Raw genomic sequence first — 22,239 nt, forward strand, 5'->3', positions numbered from 1 at the left:
TCTGTATTTGGCTCTGAAAAGATGAAATGTTCTGTAGAAGCAATCGAAACTATTATTCCTAATTGTGGTAAAAGAGTATCGAAAGCAGTTGGTGTCAGTTCATTTAAAAAATATAAATTTCAATGGCTTTTGTTATGGTTAGCACTTTTAAACAATAGTTTGCATGTTGTGAGAAAAGAAGACTTCATCGCAAGCAAGCAAAAAAGCAATCAAGTTCATGTGTAAACAAAAGATATATATGCAGAGGTTTTTTTAAGTAAGTATGAGGATGTTACAAGAGGCCTTAAAACTTGCACACATGTAAAGTTTCATTCAAAACCTAAGTGCTCTATTTAATTTTTTAAGTTGTTTGGTATCTTATGTTAATATACATATATATATAAGTTATATTAACAAATTAAAGTGTTTTCCTATATTAACTCTAAAGGTGCATGGAAAATACTAATCTTGGCCAACTCACAGTCTAGTAACGAACTTAACGAATATAAATAGGCATATACATGTTAAACAACGTTTTCAATGAAAAATGTGACAATAACAGGCTGTCAGAAAAAAAATAATTCTCATTTACCAAATATTTGGATTTGCATGAAGCATTTTTTTTATCCAGTCAGCAAAACAAAAACACAGATGCGATGTGTGATGAAAAAATTTGTCAGCACATTTTCAGAATAAAAGGCCTTGGAGTAAAACTGTTTTTTAGCTAGTATATCATATTTACCTTTTTCAATACGATACAGTGTAGTACTATAGTCTTTATCCTCTTCTAATTGCAAAGGTTGAATATTCTCCATCATACTGCTATTATAAAAAGCTTATGCTAAGATGGCTTTAGTACTTGTGTGTAAGTGTAAGTTTATCTAAAAACAAATATATAGCTACAGTGCTAAAAAAAGCTATTTTAAACCTTAAAGTAATAACAGCAAAGACACATTTCTTCCAACATGTTCAGAATATACATAGCTACAAATTGTGGTCCACCTTGTTGACAAGTAAGTAAGTAATAATCTTATATTATGTCTTTAGAATAAATAAAAGTGAGTTAACTTACACAGATCATAATGCAATCACTATGATAATAGATTTGAAGGAAGCAAATAGAAACCAAATACCGCTAAACATATATTAAATATGAGTATCAAAAGACAAGAAATGTACGAACAGTTAACCAACAATGGGAATTTATATGAAGTAGTACAAAACTCAAGTACCAATTTGAATGACAAATATGAAAATTGGGAGAAGTACATCTTAAGAATTGCCAATAAGGGTTTTCTACAATGTAAGATCAACCAATATACCAACAAATCAAAAAACCATATCCTCCTAATGAAATTGAAAAGAAAGCTTACAAAAGAGCTAAGAGACACAAAAAAACAAGACGAAAAAAACATACTAACATCACTTAAGGTAATAACGGAAATGATAGAAAAACAACAGCAAATTCATAACACTAAAAAGAAGATTGAAATAACGTCAAAGATAACTAAGTTTCGAGGAGTTAATAACCCTAAATTTGGAGCATTGTTACTTACTTATGTTACTTTGTTTACTTTTGAAGTTGTAGCTTTAGGCCTGTCGTGGACGACCAACGTCAGTCACTTCTTCCTCTTCTTCTACTCCATCTCTAAAGAGAGGAGGATGAGGATTAGATCGAACTACAGTGACTATACTGTTTTCTGAGGCTTCATTAGTCCCGGGGATCGGAGGTTCATCTGGGAGAGTTTTGAGAAACTTGTCGAGGGCTGTTTTAAACTTTAAAACTGAACATGAAGTGATGCTTCTTAGAGACTTGGGCAGGGCGTTGAAGGTTCTTGGAGCTTGATAACAGAAGCTGTTGTGTAGTTTAGCAAAGCTTGTGGAATTGTTCAGCACCGATGTGAGTTGAAAGAGACGCTCTTTTCTTTGTGTTGCATGGGTTTGCATGGGTGGGTGAAGGTTTGGGACAATGCCTTCAGCTATTTTCCAACTGTATATGGCTTGATAGCGTTCACGTCGTTGTTGTAACAAGTACAATTTGAGCTGTTTAGGTGCGTTGTTGTAAGTCATTCTGTGTATAAAGTTGATCTTTTTCAGGTAGCTCCATTGCAGAGCTTCTAGTACCTTGATTTGTCCTTTACTAGGAGACCAGAGTTGAGAGGAGTACTCGAGTCTAGGGATGACAAGGGATTTCCATAGCGGTAGGAGAACTTTTGGTGATCGCGATTGAAAGACTTGAAGAATCCAGCTTGTAAGTTGTTTTGTATTTTCTACGATTTTCTTTATATGCGATTTGAAGGTAGCATCATCTGTCATTAGTATTCCAAGATCTTTGGTTTGTGTTTTTGGTTGGATTGTGTTGATGCTGTTGTTTTGTACTTTGACTTTGACTTCAGATCTAGGTCTTTTCCGTACTGCAGGAGTTCAAACTTTGTATTGTTGAACATCATGTTTGCTCCATTCGTAGATTGAGTTTAGGTCTGCTTGCATTTTTTCAATGTCGCTTTCAGAGCTAACCTTCATTGTAAGTCTTGTATCATCTGCAAACCTTGAGAGTGATGTGTCCTTTACAGAAAGATCAATATCCCCCATAAGGATCAGGAAGATGAGCGGTCCAAGCACACTTCCTTGTGGTACACCAGAGATGACTTTTGTGGTGCGTGAGTGGTGACTGTTTACTGAGACGTACTGGGTTCTGCTTTTTAGGAAGGACTTCAGCCATTTGAGTGGTTTGCCTTTGATACCTAAGTTTTCTATCTTTTAAAGGGCTATGTCTATATCGACCTTGTCAAATGCTTTTGCGAAATCCAGGTATACAACATCAGCGTTTGAGTCGTTGCAGAGTGTTTGTAGAATATTGTCGAAATGGTCAAGAAGCTGGCTCAGACATGACTGTCCACCAGGAAAACTATGTTGGGAGCTGTTGAACAGGTTATTTTCTTCCATGAATGACACAATTTGATTTTGGACGACCTTTTCAAAGACCTTTATGATGTGGGAAGTTAGAGCAATTGGGCGGTAGTTTTCAGCTTTAGTTTTGCTTCCACTCTTGTGTTTTGGGGTTATTATAGCACTAGTTAGTGTGTCTGGAATTGTTCCTTCTTCAAATGGCTTTCTCTTCTTGCATGATGGTTAAATTTCTATATGAGAGTTGTAGTGATTTTTCAATCTGAATGAGTTCTTCCTGGAGCCTATCAGTACGTGATGGCGATGTAACACGTACTAGTTGTTTGTTTATCCTGGTTCGTCTTCTCATGAGTGCCATTCTCTCTCTTGGAATTTTATTTCTGTTGGTTTGTTCTATCTTTCTTGATGGAACATGTGTTTCTGATGCCTTGGTGCAGATGTTGTAACATTTCTTTAGCATGTCTGGTACATCAAGACCTTGGAATTCCTGCTCCCAGTTGACTGTATGGAGGTTTTCCGTTATGCAAGTCCAGTTTACACTTTCACTCTGGTAATTTAGAAGATCGAAAGGGGATGATATATCTAGGAAGCAGTGGTGTGATATTGATCTGAGCATAGGTATAAATGAGATATCGTGAATGATGTTGGTGTTGTTGATGAATACAAGGTCAAGTATGTTTCCAGCTATATGTGTAGGTTTGCAGATGATTTGGGTGAGACTGAGTTCAAGTAGTAGGTTGTTTGTGATGGTGATCATTTCTTTTTGTGGCGCTGTAGATTAGTGGTTATAGCTCTCGTACTCTGTGCGGGAGACCGGGGTTCGATTCCTCTTGACGGCGATTCAACATGGGCGAGTGAATGTTACCATAGCCCCGGGTTAACCCAAGCCATGTGAGGGAAATTGGGAAGATGGCACACTGTGTGGGCCGTTGGATGTTGCCGGGAGTTGTCTAGTAGAGCGCGGGCTCTAATTGGGTCTTCGTAGCTCAAAATGAGCATTAAATACTCTAGGACTCTCCATCTACGCCATGGCCCCTCCTGGAAATAATAGACAGGGTATATCCCTCGATATTAGTGAGGCTAGCCATGTAAAATATGCACATCTATCTATCATCTCTCTGCTACTATTTTGGTTTGGGGTGCAATCCGGCCAGTTGGTGTGAGGTAGGTTGAAGTCACCCATTATGAATATGTCTGGAGATAGGGAGATGTTCAGTACTTGATGTAGCTCATTTATTGCTTGTGAGTAGTTTTCTGATGTTGATCTGTTGTTTTGGTGGTCATCTGGTTGGCGGTATATAGTAGCTAGGGCCAAGTTCTTATGCTCTGAGAAGATGACAATGATCTGTATTGCATTGTCTGAGTAGTTTAGGACTGGTTTGAAGGTGGCTGCTAGGTCGTTTTGAACATACATGGCTACACCACCTGAGTACTGTCCATGTTGGGATGTCTTTCTACGAGTGCTATCTGTTCGAAAGATTTTGTAACCGTTTATGTGTAGTTCCGCATCCGTATGGTTGTGTAACCAGGTTTCTGTAAGACCAATAAAGAGTTGCTTCTTGGTATGAAGTATGTCAGAGATATATGAAACTTTAGATCGAACAGTTTTTGGTTTCAGTTGTGAAAAATAAGAATAACAACAAGAAGACAAAAGTTGCTATGCGAGACAGTAATGGAAATATTCAAGATGATTTCAATAAAATCTAACAGATATATAAGGATTGGTTTAAAGAGCTCCTAGAAACACCTAATCCTCAGACTCTTACACAAGAAGAACAGGAGAAATTAGTTGGACACACAATAGAAAATATGAAGCACAAATAACAAAAGCTTCTACTATTAATCGTAAAGAATTAGATAAGGCAATACGATCTTTGAAAACGAGAAATCAGAAGACATATAGTACAGTCTGAATGTAATCTACCGCGTACAGGCTAATATCACACCTTTGCGTGGAGGACGGTAGTTGTTTGTCTTTTGTTATAATTAAATCCCTTAAGGGTTTTGCGAGTTTATATTTGCGTGTTAAAAAACAATGCGCTCGCGAAAAAATATCGGAGCAATTATATTTGTTGTGATAGCGAGATGCATTGTATTGATATGCTATTCCTTTAAGTATTAGCGTGAAGTAATTAAATAATAAATATCTTTCGCAAAGTTTTAAAATACATTGCGCGAGAATGTATTGTTGATTTAATTACTTAAAAAAATTCAATTTTTAATTTAAGAAACATACGAGAAGACTTGTTTACAACTATTAAATGCCACTTTTCGTTTTTAAACTTTTAAAATGCGATTTGAAAAAACATCGAATAATATGAAGCAGCTTGAATTAATGCAAAAAGAAATACTATTCAGATTGTACAAAAAACTTCACCATATCTAGGTTTACTACATGAAATTGGGATGTGGACTATTGAAAGTTATGTATCATACAAGAAGCTTTTATTTTTACACACGCTACTATCATCAGACGATAGCAGAATAGCCAAACAGATTTTAATGCAACAAATTGACAGAGAAACACCGAATTGCTGGTTCTCTGAAATGAAAACAACAATAGGACAAGATAATATGGACATCACAATCCCACAAATTACAACAATGTCAAAGCACGAGTGGAAAAATAACATACTAAGATGAGATTTATACAACCGCACGAAATGAAAGCAATGAAGTACGTAAATTGAAAGCTGAAAACGTCATCGGTATAATAAGACTAAATATGATAGATGTAAAAAATAATTTTAAAGGAACTAATGAAGATAGGACATGCCCACTATGTCGCAAAGCAGAGGAAACCACGGAACATATGTTTTCTTGCGAAAAATCTACAGAAATTCTACAAAGAAATTATGAAAATATAGACGATCTATTAAAAAAAAAGACGATTCCGCAATTCTAGAAGAACTTTTCAAATACTCCAAAGAATTAATACAACTTAGAAAAGGCGAACAATAATAGTATATTAAAGAAACGGAACTTGCAAAAAATATAAAAGTAAAAAATTTTGTAATTTTTTGCCCAGAGTGGTTCAACTTAATAAATAAATAATATATAGTTAGCTACTAAACATATTGTCATATCGTGAGAATAGATAGATCCTGATTTTTTCCAAAACAAAGTTTAGCTATCTAGCTAGTTTGTTTTGGTTGCAGTCCCTCCCTTATGCTGGCTGTGTCAAACATATCGAAACAGATTTGATGTGCACTTCGCGCTTTCGATATCCTTGTTTACTTAGTTCAGTGTATGTTATGGACATGGAATGTTGTAAGTTTTGGAATTGTCGATGCTTGAAGGAGTACAATTTAGTGTTAACTATTTTAGCAATATCCTATTTTTATAATTTGAAGAAAAAGAAAAAATTCAGCAGAAACTAAAAAAAAAAATTTTAATGATACTTTAAATTTCTTTATTTTAAAAGACATTCTTACTTTTTTCATAAGGAAAGAAAAATATTATAAACCCCCGTAAATTTGAAGGAGACTTGCGCAATAGAGATCTTTGTCCCAAAACTTCCACACAAAATTTAAATGGCGGCGAATTCTTATTTCACTGGTGTGGAAACCAGCATCTTTTGATCCAAGAAAAAAGAGCAGTTTTGAAACGAAAATGTTTGGCTGTCGATAACTGAAATGTTCCTCAGGTGTGTCTTATTTCGATTTTAATAAGATTTTAATTCGATGTTTTTTATTTTTTCTAAATTGAGCGTTTAAAGTTGGCCTGATTTATGAATAACATTTACCGCCAATAAATTTTATTGGCTGACGGAATTAAATTGAATTTGTAAACATTACAGTCAGGAAATTTCTCCAACAGGTTTAATTTTTATATCACCATGATACTTCCAAAAATTAATACACTAATGAGTATTTTGATGTCAATGGGGCAAAAATATAACACCTTGTATGATTTTGTTATGCCATTTAACAAGCCGCAAAAGCACCCATGAGTAAAATACGGAGACGCAAACTTAGTGTGAAGTCGTATCGATGATTATTGAGGATATTATTTCGGTTTGTCTGTTCAGTATTCATATTACTGTGGAAAGTTTATCATTTCTTGAACATGATAGTTTAGTAGGCGACGAGCTAATAATTACAGTTAATTACGGTAATTAACATTTTCGGACCTAGATGTAAGTAACTACTTCTTCTGTAATTATCAGCTCGTTTCTGATTGGTTAATTTTTATGAATTTCGATCCTCTGCAATTATATAAATACATGCTCAACATCATTTTACTTTGCCCGATGATGGGAGAAGGATCTCCCGAAACGTCGCCTACTAAACTATCATGTTCAAGAAATGATAAACTTTTCACAGTAATCGTATAGATGACTTGCTATAAGCTTTATTTAATTTTTTTTCGGCAGGTAAATACTTTTTTTTTAACCAATTAGATCTTCTAAAAAGAATTATTAGCCAATTAAATTGCTTTATTTTGCCTGCTTAAACTCACACAGTAAAAACGCAAATATGCAGTAAACAGTTCTATTAGCAAGAATACTAAAAACAACAACAAATAAATACAAAGAGCAGCGAGCATACACAAAAACAACTAAATATATACAACGATAAATGAGTGAGCATACTACTATATAAAGACAAAGTAGCTAATATAAAGCTGAGTCTATATTACAAATATATACATAGTAGGTATTGCGAATATTTGAATCCAAATGTATGTTGTCGAAATGAGTGAGTCCCATATAGGTGGGCAGGAACCCCAAGCTCTATAGGCTGGTACATCAGGCGTGAGAGAAAACGTGTGAGCGACAGCAGCAGCTGGGCACAAAGGTGACAATGGATTAGCCACCAACGGAACAGTAATAGTACGCTGTCCCAACTGGATGGTTTACTCCAGCGAGCTAGTATCAACAACTGTGAATGGGATAAAAGAAAATCAGACCTAGTAAAGTTGATGCGAGCATTGAAGGCAGCTGACGATGTAGGTAGCAGGTGAGACTTGCGAAATAGGCCAAAAAAGGATACAAGGCAAAAAGCCTAAAAAGAGGCATGCTTACTGGAATTGAGATTTAAACGAGACCGTATACCAAGAAGCAAATTTATGGTAATAGGAAGACGGGGCTGTGGTGGAACACCAAGCATCCGCTTCATACCAGTCAGAACCCAGAAAGGACCCAGTTATCAGAGAGTGGATTATGGAACCCCATCTCCCGGTGCAGAAGTCCAACAAAATTGAGGTACACACAAACTGACTGCGGAAGGAGAAAGCGGGCAAGGTAGGCAGCGTACATACAGAGACTTGATGTATTAGCAGGAACAATTGGGAGGTGCATGAGTTTACAAAATTTATAATATGCAGAGCGATGAGTGTGGTAGCTCTTTTTTGTGATAGCAGAGTAGGTGGCTTCACGAAAAAACAAAACATCAGAGAGCAGGCCATGTTTGAAAGAGGCGAGATCTAGAACAAAAATAAAAGACGTCCTAACGTGCCAACTATATATACTTGAGGCAAGGGATTCTGGGAGAAACCTTCTAGAAGGAGTAGGGCTGACCCACATGGAGTGGAGTACTAGGATACTCAATGGGGGTATGTACATACTGTGGAATTTAAACACTGATAAAAAAGATTTATCAGTCACCAAAAAAATAAAAACAAAAAATTTATTAAGATAGCAAGTCATCTATATGTTTGCCAACATATAGATGACTTGCAACAACACACGATTAAATTTGTACGTTGTGCGTAGTAACACCACCTGCCTTATCCACCCCTCTGAAGACCCTTAAAGGCGCGTAATCACCCTGTGGGCAAATTTTTTAAAGTTGCTTATTTTATTGCTTTTATTACATAAGAAAACATTATCCTGAAAATTTCATTGAAAACTGACACCAGAACATGTTAATGTTTCATAGAAATAACAAACTCACCCCAATTTCTCTTCGCCTACAGAACCGCCATTGCATTTTATTGCACGAATCATGCGATAATAAATGCACGGCAAAATCGATCACATGGTTGCTGGATTCATGTCATAATGAAAAAAATAATGAATGAGGGAGAGCATCTGGAGCTGTGTTTCCATTGTAATGTTTTTATAAATGTATCAACAAAGTTCCGAACATGATAAATCTGATAAATTAATCGAAGTTTCTGTGTTATTCTTTATTATTTAAGGCTACTGTAAAGGAAACAAATTTTTTTTTAGGTTTTTTGCAAAAAATTCATGACATTAGAAAAAAATATTCCCTTTCGAATGACATACAGTACAGTCCAGATGTAAGCGTACGCGTACGCTCAAGTTTCACACCTTTTTCTCGGAGGCGGTAGTTGTTTGTCTTTTGTTCTTATTAATTATCTTGTGAGTCTTGTAAGTTATTAACTTGCGCGTAATAAACAAAAGATTATCGAAGAAAAAATAGCTTATTTTAACTGCGCGTAACTATTGTTAAATAGTGTTAACATAACTATTCCCAATAGCATAATTGCAAATGTTATCAACTCCATCAATGTGACACGAAGAGCCATTGTTTAATATTTTTATTAAACAAAAGTTTTGTGTGGAACTAAATAAACTAGCGAGAAGGCATTGTTGGTTGCGCGGGTTAAATAAAGCTTTTAAGCGATAGAAATTATTATATTTTAACAAAGATTGAAACTTTAACAGCTCTATCTTTTAAGAGATAGAGCTGTTGCGCTGAAAAAAACAAATACAATGTTTTTAACAATAAAATGTAGCGTGATACTATAAAACGTCAAAGGTTATATTTTTAGATTTTTTCTTTCTTCGGTATTAAAATTTATTTTGTTTTCGAAATCTTATCGCGAAGGGAAAAGTCCCGAACGTAGGGTTTTTCCGTTTGCGTTGCTAAACGAAATAACTTTTAAAAGTTTCGCATGTTAAAAAATATATTTCGACGATAAAGAAATATTACTAAAAGTTTTAAAAGTAGCATTAGTTTTTTTAAAATATTTAGATCATTGGATTTGTTGTTTTTTAAAAGAGCTTGTGTTTTTTAAATATATCAGATTAAAATCGCTATAATTAGTTTCGTTGTTAAAAAAATTTAAAGTTCAATGGCCTTCGCGTTTAATTTATTCTCGCGCAGAGTATTGTTTTTAAACAATGTTTCTTGCTATTCCTTTGTTTTTAACACGAAGCAATTATTTTCGCGCAATTTGAAAGGAACTCGCTATCCTATTGTTTTTTTTAATGAAAGCAATTATTTTTGCAAGTTGAGCGTATGCGTACGCTTACATCTGGACCGTACTGTATTTTATATTCCATGAAAATATTTGGAACATCCCTTTTTTCCGGAAAAAAGCCTTTTCAGAGGTATTTTATCCTTCACACCTTCGAGAAAATATGTGCAAAATGAGTTGAGCATATTTTTTGTAAACATACATGACATAAGACTACCGTATAAATATATGCATAATAATATTTTTTAGATAGTTTACTTTCGCCATCGATATATATAAATGTTGTCGTATAAAAATCATTAAAAAAAATCAAAGTTAAGGAGTATGCATATAAGCTTTCTCTTGTAACCCTGACTTCTGTCACACATATTTACATATTCACATAAAGAAAAAGTTCACACTTCCATCTTCTTTCTGCATACTCAGTTCACACATTTTCATAACACCTACAAAAATCTTGTTAGTAAATTTTTGCATACATGCCTTTACGTTTGTGGTCTCTTTTTCCGAAAGCTTCCCATTGGCTCATTGAAATTTTCGGTAATGGAAAGCTGAATAAATTATGCACAAAAGGTTCCCGGATTTTTTTGTATAAATTACTGATTAGCGAATTATGACGATAGAAAGAAAATAATATGCATTTTTTTGAATGATTATATGTAATTACAAATAATTTCATAACAACACAAAAAAAAAACGGGAACCTTTTTTAATTTAATATATGGTGAATAAAATGGTGCAAAAAGGAGAAGTCTGGGACCACGCGTTCGGAAAAAGAAGCCATTTTAAGACGTACAGTGAAAAAAAATGGTGTGTGCTTAATTCATTATATTTTAATTTTGGAAAATTAACATCTCACGAAAATAACACCATCAAAAAAGTATTTCATCAAACATTCAGAAACAAAAAAGAATTTAAAAAAATATAAAAGTATTGATAAATTATAAGGGTTTTTCTGAGACTATTCATTAAGTGAGTTTTTTCCTTTACAGTAACCTTAAACGTTTTAACTTTGCTGACGGACTCATAGCATGGGATCTGGATGTCGGGCTTATAAGGGCTTATATAAGCTTACCCACAAAATTTGATTGCAAACCAAGTTGCAGATCCCAAGTTATTGAGTCGTCAGCAAAAAATAATAGGCCTGAGACGAGCAACAAGTGTCATTTTGGCAAGAAAATTTACCTTTATCAATTATCAATTAACCTTTATAATATCTATGCATTGATAAAGTTTGAATGCACACCCCTTAACGGGTCTAAAATTACTGATGAAAGAAAATGTCCAAATTTGCTATTACTGAAATATGACATCAAAATTCATGCAGCATAATTAAATCTGAAATTCTTGAAATGTGAATATCTTGAGAACGAAAAGAGCTTTTTAAAAAATTTAAAAAGACTTGTTAGCTAACTTTTTAAGCTCTGTAATATAAGTCCAACATCATTTTATACCTCGGGTTACCTTTAAGTGGTGAAAAAATGCTACAAGTTTCCCTTGATGAACCAAATCAAATCATTTTGTCAATGGGCAACGAAGAGTGCAAAAACAATGAATAAGGTGTGCTAGTTTTCTTGGTACCTGTGGTTTACATACAATTAACGGATCTTTGCAAACTGGTGCAAAAGCTACTTACCGGAACTTAAAAAAGTCGATGTCATCAATGTTCCAAATTTTCCATGAAATTCCCTCAAGAGCAAGAGATTATGAAAAAATAGCTGAAGCAAGAAGATCAGATATTCCCTACATGTTTTGTGGAACTCGTTGGGCTGAGAATCAAACGGTAGCAAAGAAATCAAGGGATGTTTGGTCAAAAGTGGTAATTGTGATTGGCTACCAAAGAGTAAACAACCCAGTGGGGGAAAGCCAGGCCAAAACAAATAATAATTACAGGCCCGGTCGGGAAAATTTAACCCCGCGAGCGCTAAATCACTCACGTAAATTAGTCTGGGTGAGCGATCCACGTGCGATCACAAAAGCTCGTGCAAATTAATTTGCGTGAGTGGTCGAAAAGTTTAAAATATGTTATTTCTTGTTTAAATGCCTATTTTAGTGTTAGTCCCTTTCCTCGTTGTTTTATTGTGTTGCACAACGAAAAATGTGTGTTCTTTTTACCGCCATATTAAATATGTTTACTTATGATTTCAGTGTAATAAAAGTTGGCACGGCAAACTATAATTACCAAGGCAGATGGGAAAATAATGGGAATTTCCAGAAGACTAAAAGGAGGGATAATGTTAACAAGACTTGAGTCATTTAAAACAATATTTTTGTTCATGTTCAAGGTCTACTCTGAATCAGAAAATACAACAACGCTGCTGTCATCATCGTCACTGTTGCTGTCTTCGTTATCTGACGACGAAATCGTGGTTACGTCTAACGAGCTAGAGCAGGACTTCTTATGTGGTGGTTCCCATGTTATGCATTTCTTTTTGCGCCGCTTTTCGAGGTATTTTATTACGGCCATTTCTGTAATCTCCTCTCTTTCTTTTTCTGTCCAAATCTTGTTATTCAAATTGATGCACAAAAGATTCTCCATGGTGACGTGGCTCATAGTTAACCTCCTATTGGATAAAAGAAGTGTGAGTAGGCTAAATGCTCTCTCCACCGTAGAGTTTGATGCTGAAAGGCACAAAACTAACTCAGCCAACATGCACAAGTTTGGAAACTCAGTACGTTTGAAGGTTAGCACTGTTTTCCAAACACTTAATGGCTCTTCCCCAGAATGGTTGGCTTTTACAAAGCTTCTTAAAGAACGCCATTCACAAAGAGCCACAACTTCATCATACCCATTAAAATCCAAGGGCTGCTTAAAATGGAAATACATTTCTTTTATTTTATCAAACCCAAAAGATTTATCGTCGGTAGGCCACCTCCTACAATCAAACCATATCATCGACTTTAAAACTGGCTCCTGAAAATCGGCGAATTTCGCTTCCAGTAATTCTTTTAACGAATTGCAGACATCTTTTTTCTTGCCAATGGCGGAATTTACGGAATCTTCATTGAGATATGTAAAATTTTTCAATTCAATGGTGATGCGTTGCTTGTTGGCATTTTCTTTGTGACTGTCGTCACCCTTGTAAAAGGAGGATTTAAGCTGACCGTCTTCCATACGAAAAGATGCTAGATGGCTCACAAGCATCTCTTCATCCATGTCCGCGTGTATCGTGTCGGTAAGATTGTTTAGCGTTTCTTCTATGGCTGGCCAAGCATCATAAGCCATTAAGTGCTCTGCTTCAAATATTTTGGAAGCTGGTGTTATGATCTCCAATACGTCTGCATATGTACAGACTAGACATAAAAACTGATATGAATTAATTTTTTTTAGATATCCTTGAACAGTGGCTCGTGTTTCTGCTCTAGTTTTCGGGTCAGCAACAACATTTTCATAAGCTACTTGAATAGCTGGCCAAATCGCAAGCAACTTCTTGTATGCAGCACGTCTATGACCAATGAATCGAGTACCAGTTAATTTGCTTAGTGTGTGATGCTGGATGTTTAAAGCATGGCAGGCTGCCTTAATCTCAGTTTTGATTTTCCTGGAGTTTTTCAACAAATTGAAGTTACTGATGTAGAATTCATCAACTTGCTGAAACGCTGTTGTTTTAAATGCGTCCTTCACTGCCAGTTCAACGCGATGGTTTGAGCAGTGAATTTTGACTAGCCAAGGTCTTGTTTCAGAAAGTCTTGTCATAAGACCCGACTTTCGGCCAAAATTGACGCTGGCGCCGTCTGAAGTGCAACCAATCATTTTCAGGCGATAATCTTCTGGCTTGAACGGAATGAATCCCTCTTGGTTAAAAATGCCGTCTATACCATTGCGAAGAGACTCCGCATCAGTGCCACCGTACTCGCTCATTTCCAAGAGTGACGCGACAAAATACACTGGTAGGCCTAAAATACAGAAAAGAAATAATTGTAATAATTTTTGTTTGACTTTCGAATAACGTAACTATTGCAAAATGTTCTTACCATTGCGAGTTGTTCGTGTTCGCACCATTTTTTTATCACTACCTGTCTTCCGCGCCTGTGATCCGTCGGTCAAAACTGACATAAAATGTGCACTAGCAAGGAAGATAGCAACCTTTTCTCGAACTGCCTCCGCAATATAACTAATGAATTCTCTTGCACTTTTTCGATCAGAATGCCCTAAAGTAATAAAAATTATTAAAATAAAGTACAAAAATGTAAGAGCAACCTCGCCCCAGATCCCTCATTCATAAGCAAAAAGTTTAAGTACCTTCAATTAAACGAACGCCATTAATTTTCTGCACTTTCACCAACGTTGTAAATTGATTTAATGGTAGGGTAGGATTCATCGCCAATTCGTAAGCAGTTCGAAACAACTTTAAGTATCCGTCTTTTGTGCGTCATATCGTCAATTCCTTTTTGCGAAGATCCTTGAACTAAAATAGGTATACCATCGCCACCTTTCCCTCATTCTAATTCCAAAGCCATTTTATGGCCAGCACCATCATTCAAGTGACGCATAACCTGCATAAAATTAAAATTATAACATACAAGAAACAAACAGTCGTCGATTTTATATGGGACATATGATACCTGAAACTTAGTAACAGAGTTTGTGCCGGCAATAAATGTCTTTACACTACCCTTTAGTCTTGATGCAAGTTCAGTTTTATAGCGAGCACAAATTTTGCACCACACGAAATTCACCATAGTTTTGCCGTCAGCCTCTTTAGTTTTATAACCAATAATGTCCTCTTTACCCCATTTTTTAAATGTAGAAATCTCAACCATATTTCCGACATTTTTTTTTAAACTCATTTTTGCCGAAAAGACGTGTCCTTCTTCTATTCAATAAAATAGGATATTATAAAAGTGAATGTATAACACATGGCCTAAACAGTTTCACCTGTTCCCACTGGAGTAAAAAATTTGAAAGGGACAGCTAAAACAACTTTAACACCTTCATAAAAAATTGAAAGAGTGTTACATTTTTAAAACATAAAAAAATCTGATCTTTTGATTTGTGCCGAAACATTTTTAACGATCGAAACCAAAAGTAGAAAAAAAGAAGTATCGCATGGATAAAAAAAATATGAATAATATTTTATCAAGTGAAGGTATATCAACTTAAAAATTATACGAACCTCTCTACTTAAAAACGTCTTTTTCGAACTTTTTATATATTATTAGTAATCTAAAAAAATTAAAAAGAACGGAAAGATATAAAAGAGTATGGGGACGAAATTGGCTCAGCAAAATATTTAGTTTCGATTCACAGGTACCGTCGATCATATGAATGAAACTTTGATGTCATTACAAGAAAAAGTTAATTTATTTGTAGCAAACAACGCACCTGTTTTTTACAACTAATAAGAAAGTTTTATGTCCCACATGCACGTGCTTGATCTGTAAAATAAAACTAAAAATAATCCAGCCACCGCTGATTAAAGATATCAACAAAAAGTACACTCGCTACACGTTGCATTACGTCTTTAAAAAATCTTTGATAAAGTAGTCTTACGCGAGCGATAAATCGCACGCGTAAATTTTTTGGCGCGTGTATGGGCATGTGCGCGTGCGATCGCACGCGTCTCCTGACCAGGCCTGTAATTACCAGAACTTACAGTACAGTCCAGATGTAAGCGTACGCGTACGCTTAAGTTTCACACCTTTTTCTCAGAGGCAGAAGTTGTTTGTCTTTTGTTCTTATTAATTATCTTGCGAGTCTTGGAAGTCGTTAACTTGCGCGTAATAAGGGATCGTCTCCGAGATCGTTTCAAAAAAAATCGTTTCAAATCGTTTCATTTTTTAATTAGCATAGCATGTGATACGAATTTGAAACGATTTTAAAGTGATGTTTAATTTTTTAAAATCGTTTCAGATCGTATGGAAATCGTTTCACTATTTTGTAAATCGTTTCATTAAAAAATAAAATCGTTTCATAATCGTTTCATAATCGTTTCATGATTGTTTTATTATATTCTTGAAATCGTTTCACATAACCATAATTCGTTTCAAAATCGTATCATTATGATCGTTTCAGTATATTTATTTTAGATCGTTTCAAAATCGTTTCAAGGTGTTTGTTTTACATTCTGTTAACATAAAAGAAATTATTAATCTAATAAAGGTCTCTCCATAAAACCTACGCGCTGTCACATAGGTAAATTTCTACATCGTAAAAAAATCGCGTATATAAAAACATTATTTATAAAGATTTGCTTTCGGAAATTGTTTCAGCATATTTATTTGAGATCGTTTCAGGATGTTTGATTTAAATTTTTTTTTACATAAGAAGAATAAAAGCAATAATTATTAATAGAACTCATTACGTTAGGGCATCATTAGGTTGTATATCGCAGAAGTCGCCGGTGACATGCTTCGAAAATGCTTGTCACCGGCACAGTTTAACATGAAGCAAAACTGTACAGGAGACTCAATTGTTAGAGTCTTCGCAGAACATCTCTTCTCACAAAACCGAGGGCAGGGCTGACTTATTGCCTGCTGTGTCGTGTGGGAGAAAGAACTTCTGGACTTCTTTTCTAATATGATATACAATTTTTTCGATTATTATTACGAATCGAATGGTACCACAGTATTTCAGTAGCCCGAGTGATTTTAGTTAGTGATAATGGCTTAACTTACTAAAAATGATTTTTTTTCTCTGTAAACACCAGCTGTTCATTGACGTCATACCGATTGTGAGTAAAATTGTACCTGTTTCAAAACATGAAATTGTTTAATATGATTTAAGAATGCTGAACGTCGAGAGCGTTTCAAAACATGAAATTGTTTAATATGATTTAAGAATGCTGAACGTCGAGAGCGTGTTTACGTTTTTCGGGGGCACTTGCTTATGAAAAACTTTTTTAACTATCGCTAATATAACGACGTGGGAGAAAAGAAAGAGAATAAATTTTTGCTGAAATATCATAACAAACACTATTTACACACTTTTTATAAAAACATATACAAAAATAACGGTATGTTAATGATTTTATTCGTTCATTACGTTGTTTTCTTTTTCTTCCAACATTTTTTTGACAACAACCCTTCTTTTTATTTGTCTACATTTTGAATTAACAAGTTCGTTTATATTTGTAATGGTTTCAAAATCGTCTTTAAAATTTTTTCTAGCCAGTGAAAGTATTGTTTTTAGTCGATTTGGAGAGAGGGCTGTTTTCTTTATGACTTCTCCATCATAAGTTCTTTTCCCTCCCTCCACGCTGCCATGCGCCAATTCTGGTTCACTTTGCTCACTTGCGCGCTTGTATAATGGAAATCTGGATGAAGCCTTTTTTCCATTGTGTTCCGTTTTGGCGGAACACGAGCATCTACCAAGTTTTTAAATCTCCTGCTCGAAGTTGTTTTTCGAAGTGGCGGTACCATCAGTCTATGGATGGTATTTCTACTTACGGTGATACCCAGTGTACTTTTTACATGACGAACAATGTCCTGTAAAGTTACGCCATTTGTATACATAGTATCGCTTCGACGTCGAAGATGTGCTCCAGCTGAGCTTTGTTCGACATAATTTCTTATGCATGGAACAAGATCGTGGTGATTTATATGCGTGGAACGATTTTTATCTTTGCTTGTCATTTCTAAAAACAAAAGAAAAAGCTGCATAAAAAATTAAAAAAAGGCACACCATTTCTCTTCGCGTTATCAAGATTTCTAAAAGAAAGTCTGAATAAAAAAACAAGAACAAAACGGTGCCGCGTACTGAATTTAAAATAAATCCAAACCTCGATAAAGTTGTTCAACTTTCTCTTCGTCACTATGTTCCGTTTCCGAATCACTGTCGAACATCCAGTCACTATCGTCAGTTTCATAAGTTTCTGAAATATTTTCCATTTTAAAGGAAATTGTTAGTTTTAAGAAAAACTGTTTATTTTTAGTTTTGAAAAACTGTTTTACGATATTTACGATAAAAGATGTTGTTGATGATATCGATGTTGTGTTGATTAAAAGAAAGAGAAACAATAATTTTACATTTATAAGTTTAATTGGTTTTTAATTAGTTCGACATCGTTTCAAAATTCGTTTCAATAACTTCGAAGACTTTTACATCGTATCACAAATAATATTTTGACAATCGTATCAAATCGTTTCAGAATTTTTTCTAATCGTTTCAAAATAGTTTCAAAATCGTTTCACAATCGTTTCACAATCGTTTCATTTTTAACAAAATCGTTTCGCAAATAAAATATGAAACATTTAATTCGTTTCATGATACGATTATGAAATGATGTAAAAAAATTATTGAAACGATTTCCATCGTATGGAAATCGTTTCAATTCGTATCAAAACTGAAACGATCTTGGAGACGATCCCTAAACAAAAGATTATTGAAGAAAAAATAGCTTATTATAACTGCGCATAACTATTGTTAAATAGTGTTAACATAACTATTCCCAATAGCATAATTGCAAATGTTATCAACTCTATCAATTGACACAAAGAGCCATTATTTAATAAGTTTATTAAATAAAAGTTTTGCGTGGAAACTAAATAACCTAGTGAGAAGGCATTGTTGTTTGCGCTGGTTAAATAAAGCTTTTAAGCGATAGAAATTATTATATTTTAACAAAGATTGAAACTTTAATTCTGATAGAAAAGCTTTTTTAGATCGCGTTTTAGAAGTTTAAGAACGAAAAGCAGAGTATTGTTTATAAACAATGTTTCTTGCTATGCTTTTGTTTTTAACACGAAGCAATAATTTTCGCGCAATTTGAAAGGAACTTGCTATCCTATTGTTTTTTTGAATAAAAGCAATTATTTTTGCAAGTTGAGTGTACGCGTATGCTACATCTTAACTGTACTGTAAGAAAACCTGGTATCTTTGAAATTAAAGTTTTTTGAAGAAATCAGTGCTATTTGTAACACATGTTTTTGTTTTCTCCTTAATTATCCTTATTTTTTTATTTCTTTATTCCCGTTCGCAGCAAAATATCCTTAAAGAATGTCAATTTGTCTCCTTAATTCTCCTTAATATCCTAACTTTTGTTCTCATTTTATTAGTGGTCACCCTGGTGAAGACAGCTTCGCCTCGCTAGCCGTCTTACTTTTTGATTATTTTCCTTTGTTCAAACAGTTAGTCGTTTCCTTATGTAGACAGTATCAGATCTAGACAATTAGAATACCTAAATTTTCAGAATTTCTCCTTGCTCTAAATTTAATTATCTCCATAGTGCTTCAACTATATCTTCAACTATCACAATAAGCATTCTCCCCCTGTTGGTTTTTTTTTTGCTTATGATATGCAATAATCCCTGTCGTGGTAATAAAAAAAGAAAAAGCGTGATATGCATTAATTATCATAATTATTAACCACAAGACAATGTTGTGATTTCTTGTTTTGTTTCGTTTTGTTTTGCCTGGTCTCCAAAAACATTGCCGAATAGAATGAAGAGAAAATTATTTTTTTCTTCTGTGTCTTTCCAATAGAAACTCTGGGATAAAATTTCTTTCCATTTTTTGATGCCATGTTTTACAAAGAAAAAACAAGCCAAAGAGAACAGCATAAACAGAGCGTATCATAATGGCCGTATTCTCGAACTCTATCTTAGTGCTTATTTAAAGGTTACCTCCCACGGAAAATTGTTGAGCTCATATGAAAGTTCTTTGAAAGTTCTCTAGAAATCTTTTTATTTTTTTGAAAAAATCTTTATTCGTTCTCAAGTTGTCTTAAAAGTTGCGCTAATTATGCAAAATAATGACGTCATGAGTATGCATTGAGGATAATTATGGTAACTAAATAATAAAATTTATATAAAATGTTTAAAACCCATCAAAGTAAACAGCCAGAAAACATTTTTAACTCTATATGGCTTGTAAAAAATGTTAAATTACCCCCCTTGCAAAGCATACTCATGACATTATGCATAATTAGTGAATTTTCTTAATCCAAATTCTAAAGAACCAATCAAGAATTTCAAAAAAATATTTAAATTCCTAGACAACCTTTCTAGCTCTTTCATATGCATTTACCTTTATTTTTCGCGGGAGATAACCTTTAAAGTTAAGGCTGTTTGTTTACCAACAGTTTTACATGAACATTTTGTGATGGCCCGCTTATTAGACAAGAATAAGAGATCAACAAGATCGTTATGAATGCTATCAATTAACTACAGTGTTATAATAAGTTTGGAAACTGTGATGAGATTTATTTGCAGACACTAAGAATGTTAATTGGAAAAGACTAAATTAGCACCACCATGTGTCGTTTCGCATAATTCTGCAAATGGAATTGTTAAAAGTTAATAAAAACAAGGTGTGTTAGAGATTTGTCTAGAGCACTGTATAATCAACTATCCTAATTTCTTTTAGAATCACTCAAATATAAAGAATGAACAGGACTCCAAATACAAATGTGAATAAACAAGGCAGTACCATAAATCATCATGGGTTAGGTCAACAAACATCATATAATCTTGGGAACCCAAGGTCAGCTGGACCTTATGGAATTGCAAGTCAGATCACAGTATGCAGTTCAAGCACTCCTGTTCAGACAGTTGCTATCACTACCCAAATCAGTAACAGTACTGCTTCATTAATAGGAACTCTAAGTTCTGTCAGTGGATCTGCCACCAGTGCATTTGAAGTTTCAACTCCAAAACCATCAGACATCATGAAACCGGAAAATATCAAAAGCGAAATGGAGGAGCAACCAAACTCACAAGTACTGCGAGATAAAGTACTCCAGTACTATCTTCATACAGTAGAAGATATCAAACATAACTTTAGAGAGAGACTTCAAGAATTGTTTTTTATTCAAAGTGGTGGTAATATGGTGGACTACCCAGCTTGGAAAGTTCGTCCAACTCCTCACCTCTTGTCTTTTATGAATGTATATAGATTGGATGATGATTCCAGCTGGACTGCCTCGAATGCCACCAGCACTTTCTCACCATTAGTAAATGTGCAAACAACCTATAGCACTGCCAGTTCTTCATTGTCTAGTTCAAAGCCTTCAGAAAATTCCAGTAGGAATAACTATGGGGTGTCAAAATCGTCTGTAGAACAATATGGCTTTGTGCAAGGTATGCATGACCATGGTAACAGACATAAAAGTATAAAACACGAACGAAAAACTCTTGATAGTCACAAGTCACATTCCCACAGATCTGGATCGATGTCAGGAAACACACAGGAAGATATTGCTGGGCAAGTTAGACATGAATCTGAAACACTTCATCGGATATCTCAATTGCGGAAAACTGGCCTTTGGTCAGCTAGCAGATTACCAAAAGTGTATGAGCTTCCGCGTAAAAAATGCCAATGGGACTTTCTATTGGAGGAAATGCAATGGCTTGCCACAGATTTTGCCCAAGAAAAAAAATGGAAAAGAAATATGGCAAAAAAGGTAGCTGATTGTTTTTTTAGGCCATCACTTAATTAGGTTACTTTTTTCATTGTTAAAAAGTACTTTTCCATATATTTTGAATAAAGAATTCTTTTTCAGATTTCCCGCTCTGTTTTAAAATTTCATCAAGATCGCTTAATGCAAGGAAAAAGAGTTAAGAAAGACGAAGTTATTCGCATGAAAAGAATTGCAAGTGGTATAGCAAAGGAAGTTAAACAATTTTGGCAACAAATTGAAAAGGTACTGCCTATGAAAATCGCTGCAAATTTCTTTTTCATAAGCATTAAAATAACTTTGTGTACAGATTTGCTAGTAAACTTTTGCTTTATTTGTCTGCATGTTTTACAACATATGATAATAGAAATGGAACTTGTTTTAGTCATAAATTTACTTTAGGTTGCATGTTACAAGCAGCAAAGTCGTCAAGAAGAACAAAGAAGGAAAGCTCTTGATCTGCATTTGAATTTCATTGTGGACCAAACAGAAAAATATTCCTCATGGCTGGTGGAAGGGATGCGTGAATCAACAGTTTCATCACCACTTTCTTCAAAAAATGGTATGCTGTTTTAACTAATTTTAATACTCCTATGCATTATCACCAGTTAAACACTTTTACATGTTCTTAAAGCGTCTATAAATACTGACAGAACAACAAACTCCCTCTAGGAGACTTTTCAGAAAAAAATCCAGTTGCCTAATGGAAAGGTTGGTACCTCTACTTTGAAAAAAAACTGTGCCAGTAAGATTTTTGCATCAAAACAAACCCTTACAGTTTTAACGCCCTGAATTTGGAAAAAAGCAAAGGCATTCGCAGGCAAAAAATCTGTTGTGAATCATATTTC

At 34.5% G+C, this 22,239-nt stretch overlaps 4 protein-coding genes across 8 annotated transcripts in view; 1 reads left to right on the forward strand and 3 right to left on the reverse strand.

Moving 5' to 3' along the window:
• Positions 1-1,679, reverse strand: part of LOC130623929 (glycogen debranching enzyme-like) — a 29,855-nt gene extending 28,176 nt beyond the window's left edge. For 2 of the 3 annotated variants that reach the window (XR_008981163.1, XM_057439478.1), the window contains exons 1-3: positions 1,536-1,679; positions 1,052-1,114; positions 722-860 (exon numbers count right to left, since the gene is read on the reverse strand). Coding sequence is in view for 2 of the 3 variants with exons in the window: in XM_057439478.1 (XP_057295461.1) it covers positions 722-797 (76 nt within the window). In the remaining variant the exon portion in view is untranslated. Of the gene's footprint in view, positions 1-721; positions 861-1,051; positions 1,115-1,400; positions 1,454-1,535 lie in introns of all 3 variants that reach the window. The other variant, XM_057439479.1, reaches the window with a different exon arrangement.
• Positions 1,680-6,379: 4,700 nt separating this feature from the next.
• The window catches only part of LOC130623928 (helicase domino-like), a 38,579-nt gene continuing 22,719 nt past the window's right edge, over positions 6,380-22,239 (forward strand). For 2 of the 3 annotated variants that reach the window (XM_057439475.1, XM_057439477.1), the window contains exons 1-4: positions 6,380-6,532; positions 20,362-21,397; positions 21,497-21,637; positions 21,794-21,953. In XM_057439475.1, coding sequence (XP_057295458.1) covers positions 20,381-21,397; positions 21,497-21,637; positions 21,794-21,953 — 1,318 coding nt within the window. In that variant the 5' untranslated portion in view covers positions 6,380-6,532; positions 20,362-20,380. Of the gene's footprint in view, positions 6,533-12,363; positions 12,506-20,361; positions 21,398-21,496; positions 21,638-21,793; positions 21,954-22,239 lie in introns of those variants that run through there. The other variant, XM_057439476.1, reaches the window with a different exon arrangement.
• Positions 11,982-13,925, reverse strand: LOC130623933 (zinc finger protein 862-like). Its single transcript, XM_057439484.1, has one exon. The coding sequence runs from the start codon at positions 13,916-13,918 to the stop codon at positions 12,344-12,346; it is 1,575 nt and encodes a 524-aa protein (XP_057295467.1). The 5' UTR covers positions 13,919-13,925; the 3' UTR covers positions 11,982-12,343.
• LOC130623131 (uncharacterized) lies at positions 17,215-17,969 on the reverse strand. Its single transcript, XM_057438622.1, has 2 exons — positions 17,778-17,969; positions 17,215-17,633 (listed from the first exon to the last, which is right to left on the reverse strand). The coding sequence occupies exons 1-2, from the start codon at positions 17,884-17,886 to the stop codon at positions 17,215-17,217; spliced, it is 528 nt and encodes a 175-aa protein (XP_057294605.1). The 5' UTR covers positions 17,887-17,969.

This window comes from Hydractinia symbiolongicarpus, chromosome 13, assembly GCF_029227915.1.
Source record: "Hydractinia symbiolongicarpus strain clone_291-10 chromosome 13, HSymV2.1, whole genome shotgun sequence".
NCBI lineage: Eukaryota > Metazoa > Cnidaria > Hydrozoa > Anthoathecata > Hydractiniidae > Hydractinia > Hydractinia symbiolongicarpus.